We start from the raw sequence: 23,665 nt of genomic DNA, 5'->3' as shown, positions 1-23,665 counted from the left end.
GTTCGTGTTGTAAGCAAAATTACAAATATGAGAGATGTAAAACTCTCCATGTAACTTAAGAGAATTATGTGCATTAATTTTAAATGATTTAATGAACTAAATGCACATAATTTTCTTAAGTCACATATTACAGAAATAGCAAGTAGATCGTTATTTTGTAAGGTCTTGTACAGGAATTTTTACAAGTGGGTGATTACTTGGTAAATAAATGATATTTAACCATTACGTCAAATACTTTATAAAACTGTTTATTAGGATATATTATAAAGTACAAAAACAATAACATTGTTTTTTAATAAAACAAAACAATCATTCTTTGGCTAAAACACTATTATTTATTTTACAAAATTTATACAACACAGATTTACACTTTCAGACAATTCATTTAAAACTAGGAAATAATTTAATACTGGATCAATTTGGTTTGAAATTAATCAGAAACAGATGGAAAATACACTATGTTAAGTATCATTTATATGTAATCACATGTTCATTACCCAAATTACATTCACAATACTTTCATTATGTTACATTTCAAATATCAAGAAATGATCACCAATACAAGCAAAAGTAACATCCACACTAATTATGTTCTTTGGCTTAAAGAAAGTAAGAAAAAAAACAAGTACAAAATGCATTCAAATAAATACTCACACAAAAGTCATTATATATAAATCTGTATATACAAATATAAAATTATGGTATGTTGTTCAGTGTATGGACATAGTGATATATATATATTATACAATATGTCATTAACACAAAACTGAATTAATCAGATTACTGTAATGTAAATAAGGCTAAAATTGATTGTTTTCAGACTATAAAGTCAAACAAGCAAAATACATAGTAAATGTTTAAGTTCTCAGCATAATCTAAAGCACTTAGTTATGAGAAAATACCACTAAATATCTACATTGTACCTTGTTAATAGTAACACAGCTGTATATATATACATGATGTTGAATGGAACTTACATTAAACACCCACTTAACAACCTTATTATTTATGTTTCATGCCTATATAGTATTGAAAGGTGTAATTCTCACAAGTCATTTTATTGTTAATAATGTTCACTTTATTATCCTAGAAATAACATGTGCAAATCTTGCAATTCTGTTGTTTTTCCTTAGTGTCACTCCATTAAACAATAATTCTTACAAAATTAATAATATAATAATGTTATATTAATTAATTGTAAAAAATATATAAATCTAGTTCACCAAGCTGATTTCACACTAAAATAATGACTTTGTTTATGTTTGAGAATCATTAAACTCAGAGTATTACGAAGAAAATGTTTTTTATTATAAGTGAAAAAAAAAAGAAAGAAGACAATAATCACTACTGAACCAATGAAAAGTAAAATCATTGTAGTGTTATTTTCAAACACAAAAATCATCTGCAGTAGTTCAGGGGGACTTTGTATAAATACAGCAGCCACACATAATTTGTTTGATAAGAGGAATATTATTACATGTACAGTATACATGACTGACTATGAACAAAAACAATTTCCAAAGTTAATTTTTCTTCAGTTTGAAAAAATACACACAAAGGAAATAATTTAATATAACAATGTTTTAAGACAAGAAACAACCACATTTCTTCTTCCTGCACAGTAATATATTAAACTATATGAATTTGCTGTTAGTTTATTTAACCAAACATTGTTAGTATAGACAATGTGCATAAAAAATAAATATTCCTTTTTAATAAAGATAAGACCTAATATTATAATTATGCAGCTACTATATAAATATCACAAAGAAATAATAAGCTATTTTTTTCAAATACACAGCTACACATTGCAGTATTAAATGTTGAGAATAGGTTATAAAGTAATGGATAGGACTTTAAATATTTAGCCTAGTTAAGATATATTAAAGTGTTTTTATTACTAAATTATTTTCTGTTAAAATAGGTGATTCTGCGTAAGTAATTACAATAGTGAATTCTACATCAACACATTAAAAGTCATCTTCAAGTAATATTTGTTAAGCATATTAGTTTAGGTGTTGTTTATGAAATGCAAAGACCTGCTATATTATTAAATACATCACACATGAAACTTTAATTTTAAAATTGACTGTAAAGAGTATAATTTTAAAGTAACTGTCTTTCAAATATGTTTGCTTTACGAGGCTTTATCTTTGGAAACATAACTAAAATAAACAGAGAAAAGAAATTACTACTAAAATACTTTGTCAACAGTCAACATCATATATTTATACCTTGAGCTGATCAAATTTTAAGAAAAGGTGAACCTGCTGACCTATTCATGCTAGATGTGTTTTTTACATGTCATTTGGCACATTTCAGGTTAAGACAAAATCTATTAGTACCTACATCACTGAAGGAAGACAAATGTTATGTTTTAATCCCTTTGTGTGTGTGTGTGTGTGTGTGTGTGTATGTTTGTCAGCAAGATTTTTTGAAAACAGTTGAATGGATTTAGACAAAAGTTAGTATACATTTAAACTATGACCCAACTTAGAAATGATTAGTTTTGGAGGATCAAAGTCACAACAAGGTCAGAAATTTCCAAAAAATATGTAACTGTTAACATGAAGAGTAACTTTTCTCACTATATTTGTTCTATAACTTAGTCAAAAATGATCAAATTTGAAATAAATTTGACATATATATGTAAAATATTATTCCTCATTGTCCTGTCAAAAAAGGCTTGTGTCCATTGGTAATGACAGACACATGCACATATCACTATCTTTTGAGAGCTGATAACATAATCAACACCATGTGGCAGAAGTATGCACTTACTGAGTGTCCTTTTATTATTTTATGTTATTCTCTGTGTTTGTAATTTCATCAGAAATATCTTGTATTTAACAGTTATTTGTTTTAATTCAAAAACCCAGTTATTATTGGTAGTGATTACTTTTCCGTACATTATTATTTATCTACACAGTAATAGCAATTCATAATTTTGTAGGGTGCACTACACTGGTTGGATAGTGTATTTTGATATTGTTTCACCCGATATATTTTCAGAATACATTATGTTGACATTGTAGCAACTAAAATAGCAACATTTCAGTTTGTATAAATACTTTTCATGTAAGTTTATTAATATAAGTGTCCCTCTTCTTCCAAAAAACTTAAATGTCCTTCTCATAATGGTGATTGTAGGGCATCTTCATTTATTAGATTGGCAGTTGACATCCCTGTATCACCATGGTTATCATGAGGGCTTGAACAGCTTGCAGTTTCTTGCAGTCTCAGAAGCATATTCAGCTGTTGAGAAACAATAACACTTTGTCATTATCTTTTTAACGTTTATTGAATAGGCCAATTAATCCTGTAAAGGACCCAGATATTCAGGTTTAACCATTTTAGAATGTGACACACATTGTGTTTCTTTTCTTAATAACTGTTAGAATAACTTAGCAGCCACTCAGTGAAAACTGCTTCACATCAAGATAGTGAAGACACAGGATCATGAAGACACTTTGTCATATGATCTTTTATGATGCAAACTATTGTGATAACGAGGTATTCTACCTTTTGAAAACAAAAGATCTTTACAAATTTATTTTCATTAAGATACATGTACATTTGTCTAAAATAGATACTTTTAACTATAAAAAAGATCTAATAATGATTAAACGTATCTTCTATTTAATTACAACCTTTGTTAAAGTGGAAACAATAGTGTTACATGCATCAAACAAAGTTCTTAAGCTGATATAGAAATAAGCAAAGAAAACATTTTGTTTATTTGGACAACTCTGAGGTATAATAGCATGCTATTTTGCCATTGTGTATAATTTTAAAGACATGTAATATTTCCAAGTAAATGGAAAAATCAATGCACTTAATGTCACCTATTATATATATTACTAGTTATTTTATGCAAATACAATTCAGTAAAAAAGTTTTTAACTAAGTAACAGACAGCAAATATTTTACTAAAATATTTTTGCCAAATTTTATAATTTAAATAAAAATATACATTTGAAAGTATAAAATTATTAGCAGACTTGCAGTTGAATACAAGTGTTTATAACAAATCATTATTTCATGAAATTTTTAACGAATAAACAATGTTTACTTAACTTACAAGCAAATAAGATATGCTTTCGGCCAATATTTCACATGAAGAAGTATTATGTTACACAAATATTATTAGCTTCATATATATCTTACAAGCCTTCTCATATCACTTGTAATATCATCTTACCAAAGGATCAGCTTCAACATCACTTGATGATCCCTGTTGTCCTTCAGTAGGTGCTCCTGATGCTGGCCATTTTTCATATCCTATATCTTCAGGTCGTAAATGAAGCAACTGTGACCATTTTATTTCCCCTGAAGTTGGCCAGGGATGGTTTTTAAAGACCCAATCTGCTGGATCATTCCAGGGGGCACGTAGACCATATAACTAAGTGTAATGAAGAATTACAGTTCATAATACAAATGCCATAGTATATCACTATCCACACAAATACGTGGTGAAATCAGATTTTATAATGAAACACAATATTTGATACATTTATATGATAACAATTTAAATAACTATTAAGAAAAAAACAAATTTATTTTTTTTTCTACAGTGTTTCAGTAGTTCCTAAAAACGATTGTAAAAAGGCATTTAAAACATATTACTCTTCAAAACATATTCTATTTACTTTCATAAAAAAACAGATATTTATAAAAGTTTAGTTATATTCAAATGTATTTCACCCCTATGTTCAACCTAAATCTACATTAGATTTGAAGAAACTATAGCAGTGATGTCACTTAATTATTATTTTATATTATTCAGCAGAGAAGGAATTTAAGATACTAAATATAAATATTAGGCCTAATCTACTAATTGATTATCACTTGCCACTGACTTACACTTTTTAAATAATACCACTCCTCATCAGTAATACTGAAAAGAGTGGATTAAACTATGAAAATAAATTAACTAGAGTAAAAGGTTAAGCTATTCCACTAATTAAACAATATAAAGAACACACAATCAAAATGAAAGTTTTATACGTGTACTAAGCAAGAGAAAAAACAGACATTTCATTCTGAGTGTTATTCACAGAATAAAATCTAAAGGTTTAAATCAATTCTTTGATTAAGGAAAGAAGAATTTACAAAAAAACAAACTGTAAAACATTCTTTATATATTCATGAAAAATTAAGAATAGCACACCTGCAGTCCTTCACGGACAACCTCCACAATATATGGAACAATATCATAATTCCATAGATCTGTAAACCATACCTGAGAGCTGACAACATCTAAAGGGCAAGATAAGAATAATTTTGGACCTGAAAGAGAGAGTAAGACAATACCTTAACTATACTGGAACTACTGGGGCTATAATACAAATATATGCATTCTACTTAAGGTGCATGAGGGCAAATGAATAGGATTGAAAAGTCATATAACCTGACCAATCATGACTCAGGACTGGTACATAACTGAAGATGATTAATTTTTCTTATTCTTATGAGTTTATGAAATAAAGTTAGAATTGTTTAAACTGTAAAAATCTGAAACTGATGTAGTGCTGAAGAACTGTTTCTGACATCAGATACTCCAGTGACATACTGATTTCTTTAAAAAAACAGCATACATCTGCCAGTCCAAAATTATTTACAAAAAGCGAAAAAAAAAAGAATCATTGTAAGCTAATTGTATAAACCGTGTGTGTGTGTATATATATATAAACCAAATGCAATGATGTCATCACAAAAGCAAGCAGCTTCCCACATTCTCAACATACCAATAGTAACATCAGAAGAGCTGTGGGTTTCTAAAAAGTTGTTCAAATGTTCCCATACTTTTGGCATCCACTCAATAATTTTGGTGAGCTCAGGGTTATTTGAATTACTCTGGATTTCATGTTCTACAAGTTTTCTCCTGAGATACCTGCCCAAAAACCCTTTCACAGGCTCCATGTGGTTAGCACAAAGGACCCACCTGCAGAAAAAAGGCATTAGTACATGTAGTAATATTTGCAACAAGTATATTTATGTTTTATAATAATCCAATAAACTATAGAAAACATACACACAGAACATATATATTTCAAATGGAGAATGGGTATTAACATTCTTTCCTCAAAAAATTCTCTCTTCAAACAACTTCAAGTATGGTTAACACACTTTTTAAAATTATTCAGGAAAAATGGGAGAATAATAACACATTCAATGTTTCTCCTAGAGAAAATTTTCAGTCAAGGAATAAATGGTTGCTTGTAGTTTATAGTTTCTTAAAGTATTTTTAAGTGTGGATAATATATCAAGAAACTTGTATAATCATGTTTGGGATGTAATTATTAATTTAGCTCTACTGAAAAAAATTGTAATTTGAGTTATTTTAAAGCAATATCTCTATTTCTAAGATGTCTTCATTGAGGATAAATTAACAAAATTTTTTTAATCTGCATTTCCAACATAAGAAATGACTTATTTCATAATCCAGACCTGAGTGACATTTGTATCTTTAAAAAAATCCAAGTCGTTACATAAGCTTCAAATGTATGAACTGAGTGTATAACACTTCATTTTAGCAATGTAAAAACCTCTGTTTAGGACTTTGGGGCCATTGCTTTAGAGTTAAGCATGTGATGACTTATTCCACCAAGACATCTGAATATTTAAAAGTTTTATATTTATCTGGTTTAGTAATAGTTTCCAGAAAAATACAGAAAAGGTAATGAACCATTCTATAGTCAGACTACTGAATATTCTTAAAGCTTAATATTTATAGAAAGTCAAATGATAGTTTTTGGAAAGAAAATTGGTAAATTATTCAAGCAAGACCACTGAATAATTATATTTATTTATATTTATCTAGTCCAGTAATAGTTACCAAATGAAACTTAAAGAATCATCTTACAACTAGACCATTGAATAATCTTAAAATCTGACACTTATCTGATCCTGTAATTTTCTTCTGTTGTTAAGTATTACTTTACATAAAATACCTAATAGTTAAAAAACAAAAAAACTTTTGTTTAGCAAATAATAATGTACTTATAACATATACTGGTGGTGGTGTAAAATCACCAAGAAAGACAAACTAAATTTTATAATCTAAATTAAAGTACAGATTTACTGAATTTAGTTTTACCATTAACAGTACCTTAATAATACATTATCTAAGGTCATTAAATCATGTTACATAGCTTTTAACAAAGATTTAATTATGTTATACAAGGTTAACATCAAACTGAGATAATGTTATATATTTTTACATGAAATTATAATTATATACATAATTCTTACCTCACCAAGTGACTATATTACTTATTTTTTTTTAAGAAGCTGCAATCGTGCTACATAATTTTTACCTCAGGTTATGATCAAATTGCATAATATTTATGTAAAGTTTTGATCGTGTTATGTACTTCTCACCTGAAATTATGACATTTACAGTACATGTTTCTTACACCAAATTATTAAAATGTTGCATAGTTCTAATATGAAATAATAAATATTTTATATTATGATGAGATTGTGTTAATGTTACATAAATTTTACCAGAAGCGTTGTTCATTATTACATTATTCTAACCTGAAGCTTTATTCATATCACATGATTATGACCTGAAAATATGACAACATAAGACAAATATTAACAGGTTTTGTGATCACACAACACATTGTTAACAGAATATATGAAGTTTGTATGACAATACATAATTATCACATGAATTTAGATGAGTATACTGTTCGCTATACATTATTGTTTCATTTAACTGAAATACAACATTTATGATTTAGTTAGTTATAAAGCACAAGTGATAATTATGGTAAACTTGTTTATGTAACTGTTTATAAATCATTCCTTGTGCAGTTCAATTATTGTGAACTGACATCATGTTCTGAATTTTTCTCATTGCTTTGAGTTTTGTTACATCAAAATGTCTCATAGTATGTTTATAACTCTAGATCTCAGTCAGGAAAAAAGTGAAGTTATACCGTGTGATTGTGTGTTTAGCCAAACAGAGCTTATTGTAGTAGTTTTTAAAATAAATTTCCAAGCTTGTATTGTAATAATGGAAATAGAGGACCATAATTTTTCTTGTTAAAGGGTGTTATATAGTAATTGAACATGCCAATGTAGACTCTAATTGAAAAAAGAATTATTTAAAGCTCTGAATACAACTGTAATAGCCAAGAGTGTAAAGAAATTTTGTAGATACTTTTGACTTGTTTTGATTATACATTATTTTAAAATAAATGAATTAGGTGCTATTTATTGTTGAAATTTATCTCCAACAAGCCACAGACATCTTTATAAAGAGTCTGGCCCTATAAAAAGTAGACAAATAAACAACGCTTACCTCAAATTTCGATGACATCAGATAACGTTTATCTGAAGTTTGGATGATATCAAATTATGCTTACCTGAAGTTATGATGCAACTGGAGGTTTGTTGTTGAGCAAGTGGCTTGGTTCATTGTTCCAATAATATATGGACTAAAGAAAGAAATATATTAATACAAATATATATAAATATATATATATATATATTCATCAATCTAACTCAACTCTGCATTTATTATTCTTGATTACTAAATTTATAATAGCAAAATTTATAGAAACTATACAAAAGTTACTGGTTCATATAAAGTGTTAAGATGCTTATAAATTTATCAATAAAACATTCTCATATCAATAATCTAAATGCATATTTTGCTTCTATACTTCATACTTTCAGTGGAAAGAAATTTATCCTTCTGAACAGGTATAATTTATTATCAATTACTAAATAACTTTCAAGAAGTTTAGACAACATATTAACACACGTTTAACCAATATAAACTGTTCTGTAGTATTATTTTTTATTTCAATTTTGTTTGATTTTCTGGACTGAACCAGAATTTGAATCATACACTAGAAGTACCTAGTAAAACTAAACGAAAAATTCGAGAAGAGAAGACAATACCACTTTTGATATCTGGCACTGAGGAAACCATTGAACACTTCACTTAGAGTACCCACGTAATGAAGATTATTCAAAATTATCACAGTAGGAAGGTCGGAAGGATTACTGAAAGAAAAGAAACCAAATCAACTATGAATATACTGAGATTACATTAGAAAAGTTTGTAACTAAAATTTGACTTAAATTGGTCAAATATTAAAGAGTAATGACACTAGGAAAACTGAATAAAATATCCAATAATCCTTTCAATAAATGCTGAGAATAGTAGCTGTGTGCTACATGAACCAAGTTTAAAATTAAATTTAAAAAGTCCAATTAACATTTTACTTTATAATGCTATATAATTCTTAGTAATGTTCCTGCAATATATTCTTTTGTTTATATTGCTAGAAAAGTGTAACTAAAAAAAACACTTATGTATAAAAAATATTCATTCACACTTACAAAAGTAATTGAAATGTTGTTAGAAACAATAACCCAAGTGCTTATGACAAAGAAATGATTCTTCATTGGTATTAAATTTGATAATGAAAAAAGCATTTAAAAAACTGCCTTTCAATCTTCAAGGACATTAAGAGCAGATAGAGTGGTAGTTTACCCTGACTAAAAAAATGTCCCTTACAAAAAAAAAAAAGGTACTATAGCATACTACAGTACATTTGTAATAAAGTGTACTAGAAATTATAATAAAATATTCTACAGTATATCACGATGTTAATGTTGTATATTATAGTCAGCGTACAACAGCAGAGTGTGACTGTAAAATACTATAGTCTTGAAGTATCATATTATGGTCTACTAAAATACACTACAGTATGACCATAGTAAACTCTAGCCAGAATACAGTGTAATAAAGTGTGACAGTAGTTGTTGATGGAGAGAATAGGAGAAATGTGAATCAAAGATAGTGATAAAACAAAAAGATTTAGAGAAATTTCCTGAAAGCAATAAAGAATTAATGTATTCTAAAGATGGCTGGGTATAGGTATTAAATCTTTAATTAAAATAAAGTTCAGAACAACATTTTGACATTCTTACACCAACTTAAGGTTAATGAAAAAAAGAAGGCCAAAACATTGTTCTGTACTTTATTTTAATTAAAGTTTTAATACCCATACCAACTGCCTTTAGAATACATTTTTACTTCAAGTGGGTTTCTTGTAATTATGAATTACTTCACCAAGGCAATAAAGAATTAAATGATTAAAGATGAAACCATGGAAGAGAAATAGCAAACTAGAGCTGAGGAAAGATGCAAGAAGATTGAAAGAAATACAAAATAAAATAATACAGAAGAATTAATGAGAAAAAGACGAAAACAGCTAGAAGTTTAAAAACAAAAAAACAAATATACAAGAGTTTTCAGAACAAATGAATTAGGAATGACTGTTGGATATTTGTATAAAAAGTAAAAACGTTTTTCTGCTCAAAGAAAAAATGCTTATGATAAACAATCACTCATGTCAAGGTCAGGATTTATGTCACAGGAATTGTCAGCAATCAAAATAACAATCTAGGTACTAATTTTTCTCAACATCTAATAGAAATCTTGAGTCACTATATATAACTTTTTTTTTGCCATTTGACCTTAACAACAATAGAAAATTTTTTTTATAAGAAATTCACCACTTCACTGTTGGTTTTACTATAACAACATTCCCAAAATAAACTTCTTTAAGAGTAGTTCTTTCTTTGGGGTGATATTATTATGATTTCTTATTAGTAATTAAAAATTTAATTTAGGTAATATATCTAACAATATTTAGTTTAGCTCTCAGGCAGTTTCTCTACCTTTGGATACACTCTCAGTGTTAATTCACAATTTTTATTTCTGAGCAATCTAATCTCTTTTAAATTTTAAAATTGCATCACTATTTTTTTAAAATAATTCTCATTGTACCTTTGATAAAGAAAGGTCCACCTGCTAAAAGCAAAATATTTCTTTGCGGTTTCTGAAAATGTTGTTCATGCAAATATACCAAAAATAAGGTTTCAATATAACAGAAAAAAAAGCAAAATTTCTATCTACCTTTATTTTGGAAAAATATAACAGATGCTTATAAGAGATTAGGTTATTTCCTTTCACACAGCTCTACTATAGTAATCAACATATCAGCTTACTTCCTCTCATGTTGCTATACTATAGCAGTCAACAAACTAACCTACTTCCTCTCTTGCTGCTATAATATAACTGTCAATAAATTAGCTCATTTCCTCTCATGCTACTATACTACAGTAATCAACAAACTGGCTTATTTCCTTTCACACTGAGTTACTACACTAGACAACAAATTAGCTTACTTCCTCTCATACAGATCTACTTCAGTATACAACAAAGTAACTTACCTCCTCTCAAGCTGATCTGCTCTAATAGACAAACAAATAGCTTACCTTCTCCTGTGCTACAGTAAACAAAAAAAGCAGCTTACAATCTCTCACTCTGTTTTCCTACAATAGACAATTAAGTACTAACAGATAGGCAGATGACAAATTATAAGCACAAAGAATTTTTTTTATGGTGGAAAATACATGTTTCAATGAAAACAGATTAATGTTTTGTAGAACATAGTATGTTCCACCATCACTAAAATAATTCCTCATGCTTATAACTTGTTGTCTGCATACCTATTATCACCTTAACAAAATATGCTTCCTTGCTCAAGTAGACGACAAAGTAGCTTACCTTCTCTCACACTGCTCTGCTACAGTAAACAAATACTGCTGAAGTTCTTCAGCTGACTTGTGGTCGACCTCAAATATTGCTATGGCACCAGGACTGATTTCTTTGAGATTTCTAATGAAACCAAAAGGTGTATGAAAATCTCAGTAAAGCTGTCTCAAGTGTATACAAGTTAACTTAATTTAAAATATTTAAGACTTCTTACTAATCTATTTTAATGGCATACTAAAATTAATTTAACAACTGAAACATTTACCTTTTGAAAAAGAAAAAAGAACACTTTTCAATATAATTTTGTTACTTTCTTCAGTATTAAGCTCTATGTGCTTATATGTTGGATATGATACATTTCACAAAAAATACACCATACCTGAGAACCAAATGTTCTGCCAACTTCTGAGCAAGGTAGGTTTTACCTGTTCCACTTGGCCCACACAGAATTATTCTCCTGTGTTCCAACAACAGTGATACATACCGTTGAATTATTGACTTGGCAATCAATGTTTCAAAAGAGAGGCCATCAACAGAATTCTGATTTGCTCCTTTTCAAAACAATGAAAGATGTGGTTTGTGCACAAAACTGTATCACCATTTAAGTTTACAACAGTTAATAAACAATATGATATTGAAAACAAACTTTGTGGTTCTTTAGAAACAAATCAAATTCAAGGAAAAAACTGTCCTAAATTTATTTTGCTCAAACATTCACAATAATGAAGGAGTATTTTATACTGTAAGTTGCACATAAATCAAATATTAATTTATATTCAGAAATAAACAAAATATTATTATCTGCTTCAGCAAATAATCAAAGTTTCAAAAACTTAATGCAGAGCTAAATTACTGAAAAAAAGAGCAAACAACTGTAACCTGGAAGTACAGTTCACATAAGTTGGCACTGTAGCTTATTAAACTTCATTCTGGTATGGTATAACAAATAGGTAGATAAAACTTACCTTTAAGAGCAACTTGAACTTGCATATTATTACCAACTAGATAACCACACGGCAACAGTTCAGGTTTTTCAGATTCTGTTGAGCAACATAGAAATAAAGCAGGCAGGCTCAGATTTTCCTTTTAATTTGTTAAAAATAAATATTGTTTCTAATAAAATATCTTACATCAATGATGTGAAAACTCTTTTTAAAAGCAATTTTCAAATTCTTAATGTGGAATGTTAAGAATAAATGAGAAAGGTTGTAAAATTAAAATTTTCACTTTTATATATATATAATATATATGTGTGTATATTACATATAATGGCATATTTGCTGTTTGAAAAATCTGTTTTGTTTAAAGAAATTATAATATTAAATATTATATTAAACTGCAATGACAGAATTAACTTATATCAGGTATCAAAGCACTTTTTATCACTGTAATCCTTGAAGCTTATTGTTAGAACACTAAAGGTGTTTTATACTAATTTTTTTTTTTAATTTCATGCAAAGGTATATGAGGGCTATCAGCACAAGCCATTCCTAATTTTGCAGTGTAAGACTGGAGGGAAGTCATCACCACCCACCACCAACTCTTGGGCTACTCTTTTACCAACAAATATTGGGATTGATTGTCACATTATAATGCCCTCATAGCCGAAAGGGCAAGCAAGTTTTGTGTAACGGGGATTCGAACCTGCAGCCTTCAGATTACGAGTCGATCGCCTTAACCCACCTGCCCATGTCAGCCCTTATACTAAAGACTAGGTAATTCATTTAATCTTACATTGGCACTTAATGTATTTTTTATGTTTGTTCTAAATACTTTTTAAAGTTGTTTTTTAACAATTATTTCTTGGGTATTTTACAACACATTTACATAAGGAAAAAATACTGTTTATTTTCTTCATTCCATAGCTTTTTAATGTTCTGTATCCTTGTTACAGAGGATTTTTAAAATGCTTTTAGTGTTAACACAAAACATAAAATATAATCTGAAAGAAATATCAATTAGTAAATATATAACATCAAAGTAGTTATAAATTTTCTAACATTTACTATTTACTAGAGGAAAACAATAAAATATATTAAAGAATTCTTAGATCAGATTTGATAAATACATCAAATACCACCACCAGAAAAGACAAAGTATATTTATGGCACCATTTAAGTAATTTTATGTTCCTGAACTGTGTGAATTTTCTCTCTCTCTCACACACACACACACACACACACACACATAGTTCAGTTAATAGTATTATACATTTATAAAGAACATATATTTCATTTACTTTGACATATATGACACAAATATTCACGTTTCATTTACAAACACTCTCTCAGATTAATGAATGGCTCAGCATGGTTAGGGCACTTGACTCACAATCTGAAGGAAAAAGGTTTGAATACCCATCTCATCAAATATGCTCACACTTTCAGCAGCGGGGATATTATAATAGTGTGGCTGTCAATTTTACTATTCACTGGTAAAAGAGTAACCCAAGAGTTTGCAGTGGGTGATGATGACTAGCTGCTTCCCTCTAGTATTTCATTACTAAATTAGGGATGGCTAGTGCAGATAGTCCTTGTGTAGCATTGCACAAAATTAAAAAGAAACCAGATAAATGATAAGTTAAATATTTACCTTTTTCTCGAACAATTTCTCCCACTTGATAGCTTAAAATACTTTCTGTGTTCAAGCCCAAGCTTGACAGAAGATCAATCCTTTGGACATATTCCTATCAAAGGATGATTTTCAGAAATGCACTCATTCAAAGCAATAGCTAGACAGTTTCGTCTTTTCATCAATCACTTGATACCACAGAAATATAATTTCTATTATAAATGCTTTTGCTCACTTATTGCTTAAGCCTTAAAATTATTTTTTCTAGAATGTGTTCATTATTTGACTTGAAAGATATTTATACTTGCATCTAATTTTTAACTATTTACTTATCAAGAGAAGAATAAGGAAAAGTTTTACTGTTATTTATATTTATGTTAACACATATCACCAAAATAATGTATACAAGCTATTTTCTATCAGATAGTACACACCATATTATTATTAGTTGGGCTTTTTCTTTTGAGCATCATTTAATCTAATTAGTTCTGCTATTATAACATTTTACAGAAAATTATGTTAAATGAGAAAGTCCAAATATTCTAAGTGTAATATTTCATTAACACACTTTTAAATAACCTCTTCAAATTGAAGGTACTTGAAGCTGATACTATACAAATTGTTCCCACTAATGGTCTTCTACCTTATGTAGTTTAGTCTGTTTCTTATGATGTTTAAACAAAGAAATAAAAATGTAGCAATTAAAAATTCTTCAGCCAGTGTAACAAGAGGTTATACTTGAATGCTAAGATAAAAACAACACCATTAAATATTTTTATGTTGAAGATTATCTAAAAACAATAGGAAATCTATTGATCGATAATATCTATTTTCCCTTCTTACTTGCCATATTTGCATGCACCAGCAACAGAAACCACGCCATGCATGTATACCCAGTTTGATTTTATTACTCATCAAGATCTCTCTCTCTACCAGTCGACCCTCAAACTGAATTTTTTTTAAAGGCAGGATTAGAGTAAATTAATTTATGAGACCTTGAGCATGGTCAAATACATCAGTTGAAAGGGTTTGATCTCTCTCAAATCAGTCAAGAGTTGATGGAGTTATGAGCTAAATATCTATACTTGTAAAAAAAATCAGAGAGTTATTCTAGGAGCTGCTATGTGAAAATTAAATGGATAACACTTGAAGCAAAATATTGATCTTTCTCACCTTAAATGTCTGGTTCACAATATTATCCATCAGGTCCCAGCTCATCTTGCTATTGACCAAGAAAGCTCCAATAAGAACTTCACTTACGTTCTATACAAAACAATTAGTAGTCAATAGAAAAAATTCAATGGAAATGAAAGCTGTATTAGTAATATTTTATTGACCAAATATGTTCCTTAATGAATTAATAAAGTAAAAACATTGTTTATGACAGCAAAAATCTTTTAAACTCAGTAGAAACACCTGCACCTAACAACCCAGGTCAATGTTTGGTTAAAAATATGTTTCTGGTAAATATGCATTTTAGACTAGTTTATACTAATGTAACTGCATTGAAAATTCCTATTATGCATATTTTAGGTTACAACTCATAATTTCAGAATAAATTTACTTATCTGTAAAAAAGGTGATAAGTAGATAGGTTTACAAGATAATAATTTCTTATACCACAAGCGTGTAAAATGATGTATTTGATAAATTGCTTGATTAAACTTTTAGCTAATACTTAGAAATTTTAAAACATAAAACAAAAATGCAATTTAGCTTTTGTACACATTTTCAACATAATTTCATTATATCAAAAAATTAGTTATAACATTTTCATTTATTTCACTGAAGCATTTTCCAAACTGAGAAAAATGGTCAAGCCTTACCTCATTATGTGCTTTGAAGCTTGTATTGTCGCCATGACAACCCAGAAATACTGATATAGTGGCATATTTACCATCTTGGAAGTTTGTTGTATGACTTAAATATGCGTCTGCAATAAAAAAATATTAAACAGGAACTTTCCTAAAAGACACTGTTTGTAGGAAACCATCAAAATTAAAAAGTTCATACAAAATAATTTTGATATTTTTTTTAAGATTTTTCAGTTGAAAAATATTTGGAAAGATATTTTAGTTCATATTATTTTATAGACTCCTAATGCTGTTTCCATATGAAAATATTTATTATGGGAAATTCAAAGAGTTTCATAAATGTTTATTATTTCTTTAGAAGCATATAACGTTTTGAATTAAATATTTTTGAACAAATAATAAAGCTATAATTATAACTTTGGATATATACAATATTCTAATATGTAATTCCAATAACAAAAATTTGACAACAAATGACAGAGAAGATGTTTTCAATTCACCTAATGAAAAAACTGCTTAACAGCTATGGCATTTACTTTTATTTGCAAAGCTAAATATGTGCTCAATTGTAACACAATACAACTTAGTTTTGTACAGATTTAACAGTACTTCATTATATATCACTTAAATATCAAATAGATAAGAACTAAAAATGTTTTTCACATGCAGAACATTTTGAAATATAATTTCTTAACTTTGTATAAACAAAGCTTGCTAAAGTTAAAATCTATTGACTTTCTAAGCATTTTACTTTCATGAGTTACAATACTATTATTACTTTAGTTTGGGAAAGATTTTTTGGTATTTTATAGTAAGGTTGTAATGGTCAGATACAATTCACTACTTAGTAGCCAGTGTAACTGTTTAAGCCTAAAGTTTAATTAGTTACTTTTACTTGTTTATAGGAAAATTCACAAAAGATACAACTTAAAGCTGCTCAGAAGTAAAAGAAAAATTCAATTTCGAAATAAAGTAAACAGTCAAGAGAAATATGAAACAAACCATTTAATAGTAAAAACTGCACTGTGGAATTTAAAGAACGAAAATACCACAGAATCCTATCAGCAACTAAATGTAATGCTACTGTATTTATGAACAAATGGGAATGTACTGTTAAGGTGCACATTCTAGATGAAGATGATCCCTATAAGATCAAGCAAACAATGATTAACTAACTCTTCAACACACATTAAAATGAACTTGAAACAGAAACAGTCAATTAATAGTTCACTATTCCACACATCTATGACCTGCCTAAAATTCACAAATAATTCTCCATTCCATTTTTAATAGAAGAGATTTACCACACCATCATCTTTAGTTAAATATTTTATGGATATAATATCTCTACATCCCACAGTTAACTGTAGAAATTAACCATTCCATCCCTGAATAGTAAAATACATATTGAGATTTTAATAATTTAGTCTATTTTGTAGAAGCAACCACAATAACTTCATAATGACAATGACAAGCTTTGATGTAATCAACCTATTCATTAACACAACCCTTGAAACAGTATAGCTAATTTCTCTACAGCATGAAAATCACAAAACTCTAAAAAAAAAAGCACCTAACAGATAACCTCCATAATAATGGACTTCAAATTTTCTGTATCAACACAATTTTATTCAAACTTGAAGATAAATACTACTAAAAACAAAAATGCCTGTTAACCTTATAAACAACACTCAGTAACCTCTGCATGAAACATTTAAAAGATAACATTCTAAAACTAGACAACCTAAGACACAAGATTTAACTCAGATATGATACATTTATAATTATGGTCACACATTAGAGATATGATTCCAGAATTCGTTGTATACATGACCACATAGTGTAATTCACAACAGAAACAGACAAATAACAAACTCTCATTCTTAGAAATGTTGTAGAAGTTTACATGAAACCCTTGGATATTGATAAGTACTCCCACTAGAGATAAAACTAGTAAATATGTATGTTATACACTGCCTTGTCTCTAGAAATAAAAATATTTTTAATATAGAGGACTACAAACAAGGTAGAAAAACACATCACTAACCATTCAAGAATTTGTTCTGAATTTTGCACAAAGCTACACAAGGGCTATTTGTGTTAGTTATTCCTGATTTAGCAGTGTAAGACTAGAAAGAATGCAGCTAGTCATCACAAGTCACTTCCAATTCTTGAATTGTTCTTTTATTAACTAATTATAGGATTGCCATTAAATTAAAATGCACCATGGGCAAAAGAGCAAGCATGTTGATGGGGTTTGGAACCCATGACCCTCAGATTACAAGTCGAGCTACCTTACCATTTGGCCATGTTGGTCTGAACACATCACTACTATCTTTTTTGTTTGACAATGAACATCCTTAACAAGTGATAAAGATAAAAACCATTAACATACAAGAAGAAAAATTCCAACATACAGTTATATTTCATTATATGAAAGTCTCATGAAATATGAAAAACATTCAGAAGCTACAACAGAATAATTTTGCAATTAGTACAAATCAAACTTATTGGAATCCAGAAAAAAGGCCAACAAAAGTCACAATTAATTAATGTAACAGACATAAAAGCTTTGTAACACTTAACTATATGCAACATCCCATCATGCCAAAGTAAAAGACTGTACAATAAAATGATATAATTCTAAAATAATGGAATATGAGACAAACATGAGAAAAGATGAAGGAAAAAACAAAGCTTTTACGTTCTTCATAACTGATTACATACATTAAATTAACATAGCACAGACATTAATAAAACCACTAAAATGGGTAGCTGACTCCATTCACAATGGAGGTGGACTCTAGACATGTAAGCAGCATACAACCTTCTTAACAAGAAAACCCAAGGTCATTTCCTATATCCTACCATCACAGACATCAGCAATGATGCCACTAAGTACTTACAAAATTCAGGACTCATGCTCATAGGTATGGAAATTTTCACTGTTTTAGTATGATATCAATCATAGATTTTCTATTCTGATTTTTATCAAAACAACTGGGGAATTGAAGCACAGGCCTTGTGTACCAGCAACAAGTGATACCCCCTGGAAAACAGTCCTCCTCAGAATTTCCCAAAGACAGCAAGACAATAGTTGCCAAGACATCACATAAAACTAATTATTCTCTCATGACAAAAAAAATTAATTAATAATTAGGATAAAGTGATCATAAAAGTTTCTACCCCAGGGAAAGTTTATCAAGTTGTATCATACAATGAACTCCTTCAGAAAACCATCATGGTTGAATCTGGGACAAGTAAATAATGATGGTCATATAATAAATATCACTAATTTAATGTATTTTAAATTCTATTAGCTTTGCAACCATTGAAAGAAAAATAGTCAACTTACCTAAATTAGGTGATTCTGAGTGGGATGAGGTACTTAATCTTTTCACCAAGTTTTCAACACTATTTTCTTGAGGTAAGGAACTCTGAGAAGATGCAGAACGTTTAGTAGATACTAGTTTATGCAGCCAACTGTTCTCTTGCTTCAATATTACCATTTCATCCTAATAAAATATGATACATCAAAATGACTAGTCTTTAGGCTATACTTATATAAGAGGAGTTTGTTTAATAAGATTCAAAGTAGCAATAAATTCATATTCTGAGTATCTTATAATTTCAAATTCATAAATACTTAAGATATTAGGTTACTATTCGAATGAAACATGATAAAGTTGGTTCAGTATTGTAAGATTATATAAAACATATTTAGCTCTTATTCAAGTTGGTGCAAAATGATTATAGAGTTTGATTTTGCAATATTTTCTGAAATCCATAAATAAATTAGCTTCAATTTTATTTGGAATATTTAAAAAATAGTTTACGTGGACTTACAACATTTTGCCAATACTATGTCAAAAAATGTTTTTGCAAAGTTACTGACCTGAGAGCAAAACTGTGGATATTTTTGTAATTTGAATGTATTTTCATAGGCTTGGTAACATTAACTAAACAAAAATAGAATTGGAAAGACACCAGAAACCTTCAAGATTCCAGCTTTATGAAGTTTTGCTACTTTGCCAGTTTTATGTAGTCTCCATAAAGTTAATGTGACATTGAATGAAACATAACACAGGATGCTACATCTAAATACCTGCATCTTTTTAACAGTTTCTTTTAATGCTTCTAGCTGCTGAGCAGATGTTAGGGTCTCTAGACGAATATCTGTGATCACCATTTCCTTCTCTCTCAACTGTTTTTTCAAAGTGTTAATCAGCTCTGTCGATCTGTCATATTCCTTCTCAAATAAACTATGTAAATAAGATTGAAATGAATGCTTCTGAAGAATGTAGAAGTTTTGTCTAAAAATATTTTATGACATCCCAGATGTTTGAAAGAACAGTTAACTGCACTTTATAAGATTAATTTTCATAAGCTAACACAGAAGTACATTGTTACTGATGTATGTCATGACAAAACAAGCAACATGTTTAGCACTTACATATGTTATTCTTATTTTTTTTTCAAGAATTTGACAGTGCAATACCATTTGGAAATCCTTATGGCTGCTTGTCATAGTCTTTCCCAAGGATGGATATTCATATTGCAAGATTGCTAAATAGTACAGAGATAAAAGACACAGAAATCTGTATAAGAGAGCCTTAAATGCTCTTTATGGAAGCAGAAAAAACTTGTACGGAAGAAGTCAATAGAACAGGACAAGAAATAAAACAACGTTTATTTGGAGTAATGCCTTTATCTAAAAAGTGAAGATTAGTTATGAGAGAGAAATCTCTAATCCAAAAAGCTATTAGGACAAAAATTATCTTCTGGTACTATTAATAAGATAATAAACAACAACTTGACATTGACAAAGACTAAACAAGCTTCCAGACACACTTCAAAATCATAGCTGTTTTTCATGAGAAAGACAACTAAAACATGGAATTCCAGCAATCTCATTTAACCACATGCCTGTCAAGTTAACCACATAAATGCCAAGTCTCTTTATGCAACTCTAACAGATTTTTGTGCTTTTAGTCAGCTTAGAACATGGTCTTCGAAGCCATGATAATGTCCATATACACAGGAATAATATTGTTGGAAAACTTATTAAATCATGTGGCTTAAGACTAACCCTGTGCTGCCCTTCACAAAAGTTTGTTAGGAGTTGTGGTGTTGGGAAATAATGCATAATCACAGCCATTAGAGTGAGCAGGATCAAGCTGGAAGTTCTGAGAGCTGTATTCTTATAAAGTACAATTAACCTTCAATATATCTCAAGTCAACGTTGTATACAAAATGTCTTCAGAATATTTTTACACCTGTTGTACAGACTGTAGTTTCTGTACTACAAACAACCTTGATCAATGAAATTAGGTTAAAAACTTATATCTTTTGTTCTATTATGAGTCAATGGAATATAACCAAAATGTTCTAATAATGTTAATATCAATATGCACCAATAAAACACTTATAAAATTTACTGAAGATACAATTCTGAATTGATACAAATTATTCAATCTATTTAGCATAAGATGATTAGTAGTGTCACAAACAATATAAGAATCAAATCAAGCAAGAAAAAAAAAGACATATACAGATCATTTGTTATTACTAGAAACATTCATTAAATATTTCTTGAACATTAACAAAACAAAACATATATTATAAACAATTTTATATTTCAATAATGATAAATATAACTTCATATTTTGTTGTTTCTTTAAGAAAGAAAATCATTTAAATAAAATATGAACTTACACAGATGATGAGTGTGATGACTTAATTGTTTGTTCACTTTTTATTTCACTATTTTTATGCTGAGATCTGACTAATGGGGAATGAAGAGTAGAGGAATCTGATAGAAACTGTTTCATGTCTTCCACATCAGATACAGAGCCATTTTTATTTTTTTTACTCCGAGAGAAAGCTTTACTGAAAGAACTTCGTAACTATTGTAATAAAAATAAAAATTAAATTGTATTTAATGTAGAATAGTAAAAATATAAAATAATCACATAGCTCTATGTAGTAAATAATTCATTGTAATTTTATATTAATTATGGCAATATGTTACTATCATTTATAAAAAAGACTGTAGGTGTAATTGCAAAATATATTAATTTCTTTACTTACTCTGTCTTTAAATATAACTTCATTTTGATAAAGCTATATTTCAAATATTATTTTAACTTTCAACTAAATCAGTTGCACCTTTAAAAATAACTTGAAGGCAAAGTTCATGTGGGAGGGAAAACAAATTAAAATTTGATATTTTAAATAATGAAATATTTTAACAGCCATTAACTTTTTTCAACATATTAATTGCTTTGTTTTACACAACATTTGACTATTAGTAATGTGCAAAATCTTTTTGTAGCATTCACTGAAAAAAAAGTAAAAGTTAAAACGTATTTTTTCGTTTTAATATAGATGGAAATTTATTGAGCAATCTGTAAATTAAGTTGTGACTTAATGTTGAGAAAATAAAGGAAAATCTTAACTCTTGATAAGTCTCGTACACATCTAAAATTGTGTTCCTTAATATGAAGGTAAGAAATCTAAAACCTCCTTATCTCAATAATTGCAGTAAAGATACAAGTTTTATGCCAAAGAAACTGTGTTAAAACTATAACACAAGTAGTTTTAAAATATAAGTAAATGTTTTTTGACTTACCCATCCTTTTTTCTTCTTCTTGTTTTTCCCATCACACTGATCCCCAAATCCAGAATTTCTACTAGATATTGAATTGGCACTGGACATAGAATCTGTGGACTTCTGTCTGGAAATCTTATGTTCCTGAATTGCTGAACATTAAGTAATTTTAAAAAATCATAATTTTAAGGAAATAATAGGAAAAAAGGTGACAAATGATCTTACCCTTGCACCTGTAAACACTTTTATTTAAACTTTGTTCAAGGAATTCATACTAGATAGTTTAACTACATCTTCTAATCAACGTATTATTAAATTAACAGTAACAACGAACTGAACTTCAACTGTGATGTTATTTACAATCTTGGCTATGAAAAAATAAATAATATCGTTAATAAGAATTCACGTTGTTACTTGAATTATGTCTATTAACAGTCAATATGCACTACTTGTCAAACTATATTTGAAATTCAACATATTTCTAATTTTAGGTTAGATGATAATCGTGCTCTATAACGCTAATATTGCCACATAGATTAATACGTCTTCTTTGATTATTATACTATAATTTATAGGCATAGATTTGGAAAACCTGTTGAGCGAAATATTGCCACAAGCCTGCATTGCAAGGGTGATAAATCATCTTTAAGGAGTTAAAATAATAAGTGTTCAAACATCATACAGAAAATGCTGGTAAGAGTGTTATAAAAATGAAGTAAAAACCAAAATGCGATAATCCAATCTATTATTGTTTGCACTTTTTACTACAATATAGATCTTAAATGTAAAAGGGTCATGGTTGATTTACGTGACTATAAAATTCTTAATGTGCAAATATTTTACTGTAGGTAACATATCTATATTACTACATCTTTCCTAAAAAAATAATGAAAATATTTTTTTACTAACTGGTCCATTGAAATGTTATTATTTATAGAGACCTTGTAGTATTCTCTTCAATCAGTAAATTCAAAGCTAAGCTTAAAATTTCCATAATAATAAATATATGTTTTAGATACAGCTCAATTAAACAAATTTCATTCATCTTAGTTTATGGTCATACAACTGTGTTTGTATATG

The 23,665-nt window shown here is 28.6% G+C and overlaps 1 protein-coding gene across 1 annotated transcript in view; it reads right to left on the bottom strand.

Annotated features, from left to right (window-relative positions):
• Window positions 1–318: 318 nt before the first annotated feature.
• LOC143245425 (uncharacterized) overlaps window positions 319–23,665 on the bottom strand; it is a 222,559-nt gene continuing 199,212 nt past the window's right edge. Inside the window, exons 18-33 of the mRNA XM_076491775.1 lie at window positions 22,607–22,737; window positions 21,691–21,881; window positions 20,081–20,237; window positions 19,331–19,490; window positions 15,988–16,094; window positions 15,335–15,424; window positions 14,183–14,276; window positions 12,556–12,630; window positions 11,970–12,141; window positions 11,603–11,713; window positions 8,920–9,024; window positions 8,379–8,450; window positions 5,748–5,944; window positions 5,171–5,289; window positions 4,202–4,402; window positions 319–3,255 (exon numbers count right to left, since the gene is read on the bottom strand). Coding sequence (XP_076347890.1) covers window positions 3,133–3,255; window positions 4,202–4,402; window positions 5,171–5,289; window positions 5,748–5,944; window positions 8,379–8,450; window positions 8,920–9,024; window positions 11,603–11,713; window positions 11,970–12,141; window positions 12,556–12,630; window positions 14,183–14,276; window positions 15,335–15,424; window positions 15,988–16,094; window positions 19,331–19,490; window positions 20,081–20,237; window positions 21,691–21,881; window positions 22,607–22,737 — 2,105 coding nt within the window. The 3' untranslated portion in view covers window positions 319–3,132. The remainder of the gene's footprint in view (window positions 3,256–4,201; window positions 4,403–5,170; window positions 5,290–5,747; window positions 5,945–8,378; window positions 8,451–8,919; window positions 9,025–11,602; window positions 11,714–11,969; window positions 12,142–12,555; window positions 12,631–14,182; window positions 14,277–15,334; window positions 15,425–15,987; window positions 16,095–19,330; window positions 19,491–20,080; window positions 20,238–21,690; window positions 21,882–22,606; window positions 22,738–23,665) is intronic.

Source organism: Tachypleus tridentatus, chromosome 1 (genome assembly GCF_004210375.1).
Source record: "Tachypleus tridentatus isolate NWPU-2018 chromosome 1, ASM421037v1, whole genome shotgun sequence".
NCBI classification, from domain to species: Eukaryota; Metazoa; Arthropoda; class Merostomata; order Xiphosura; family Limulidae; genus Tachypleus; species Tachypleus tridentatus.
This window is presented reverse-complemented; position numbering and strand designations above follow the sequence as displayed.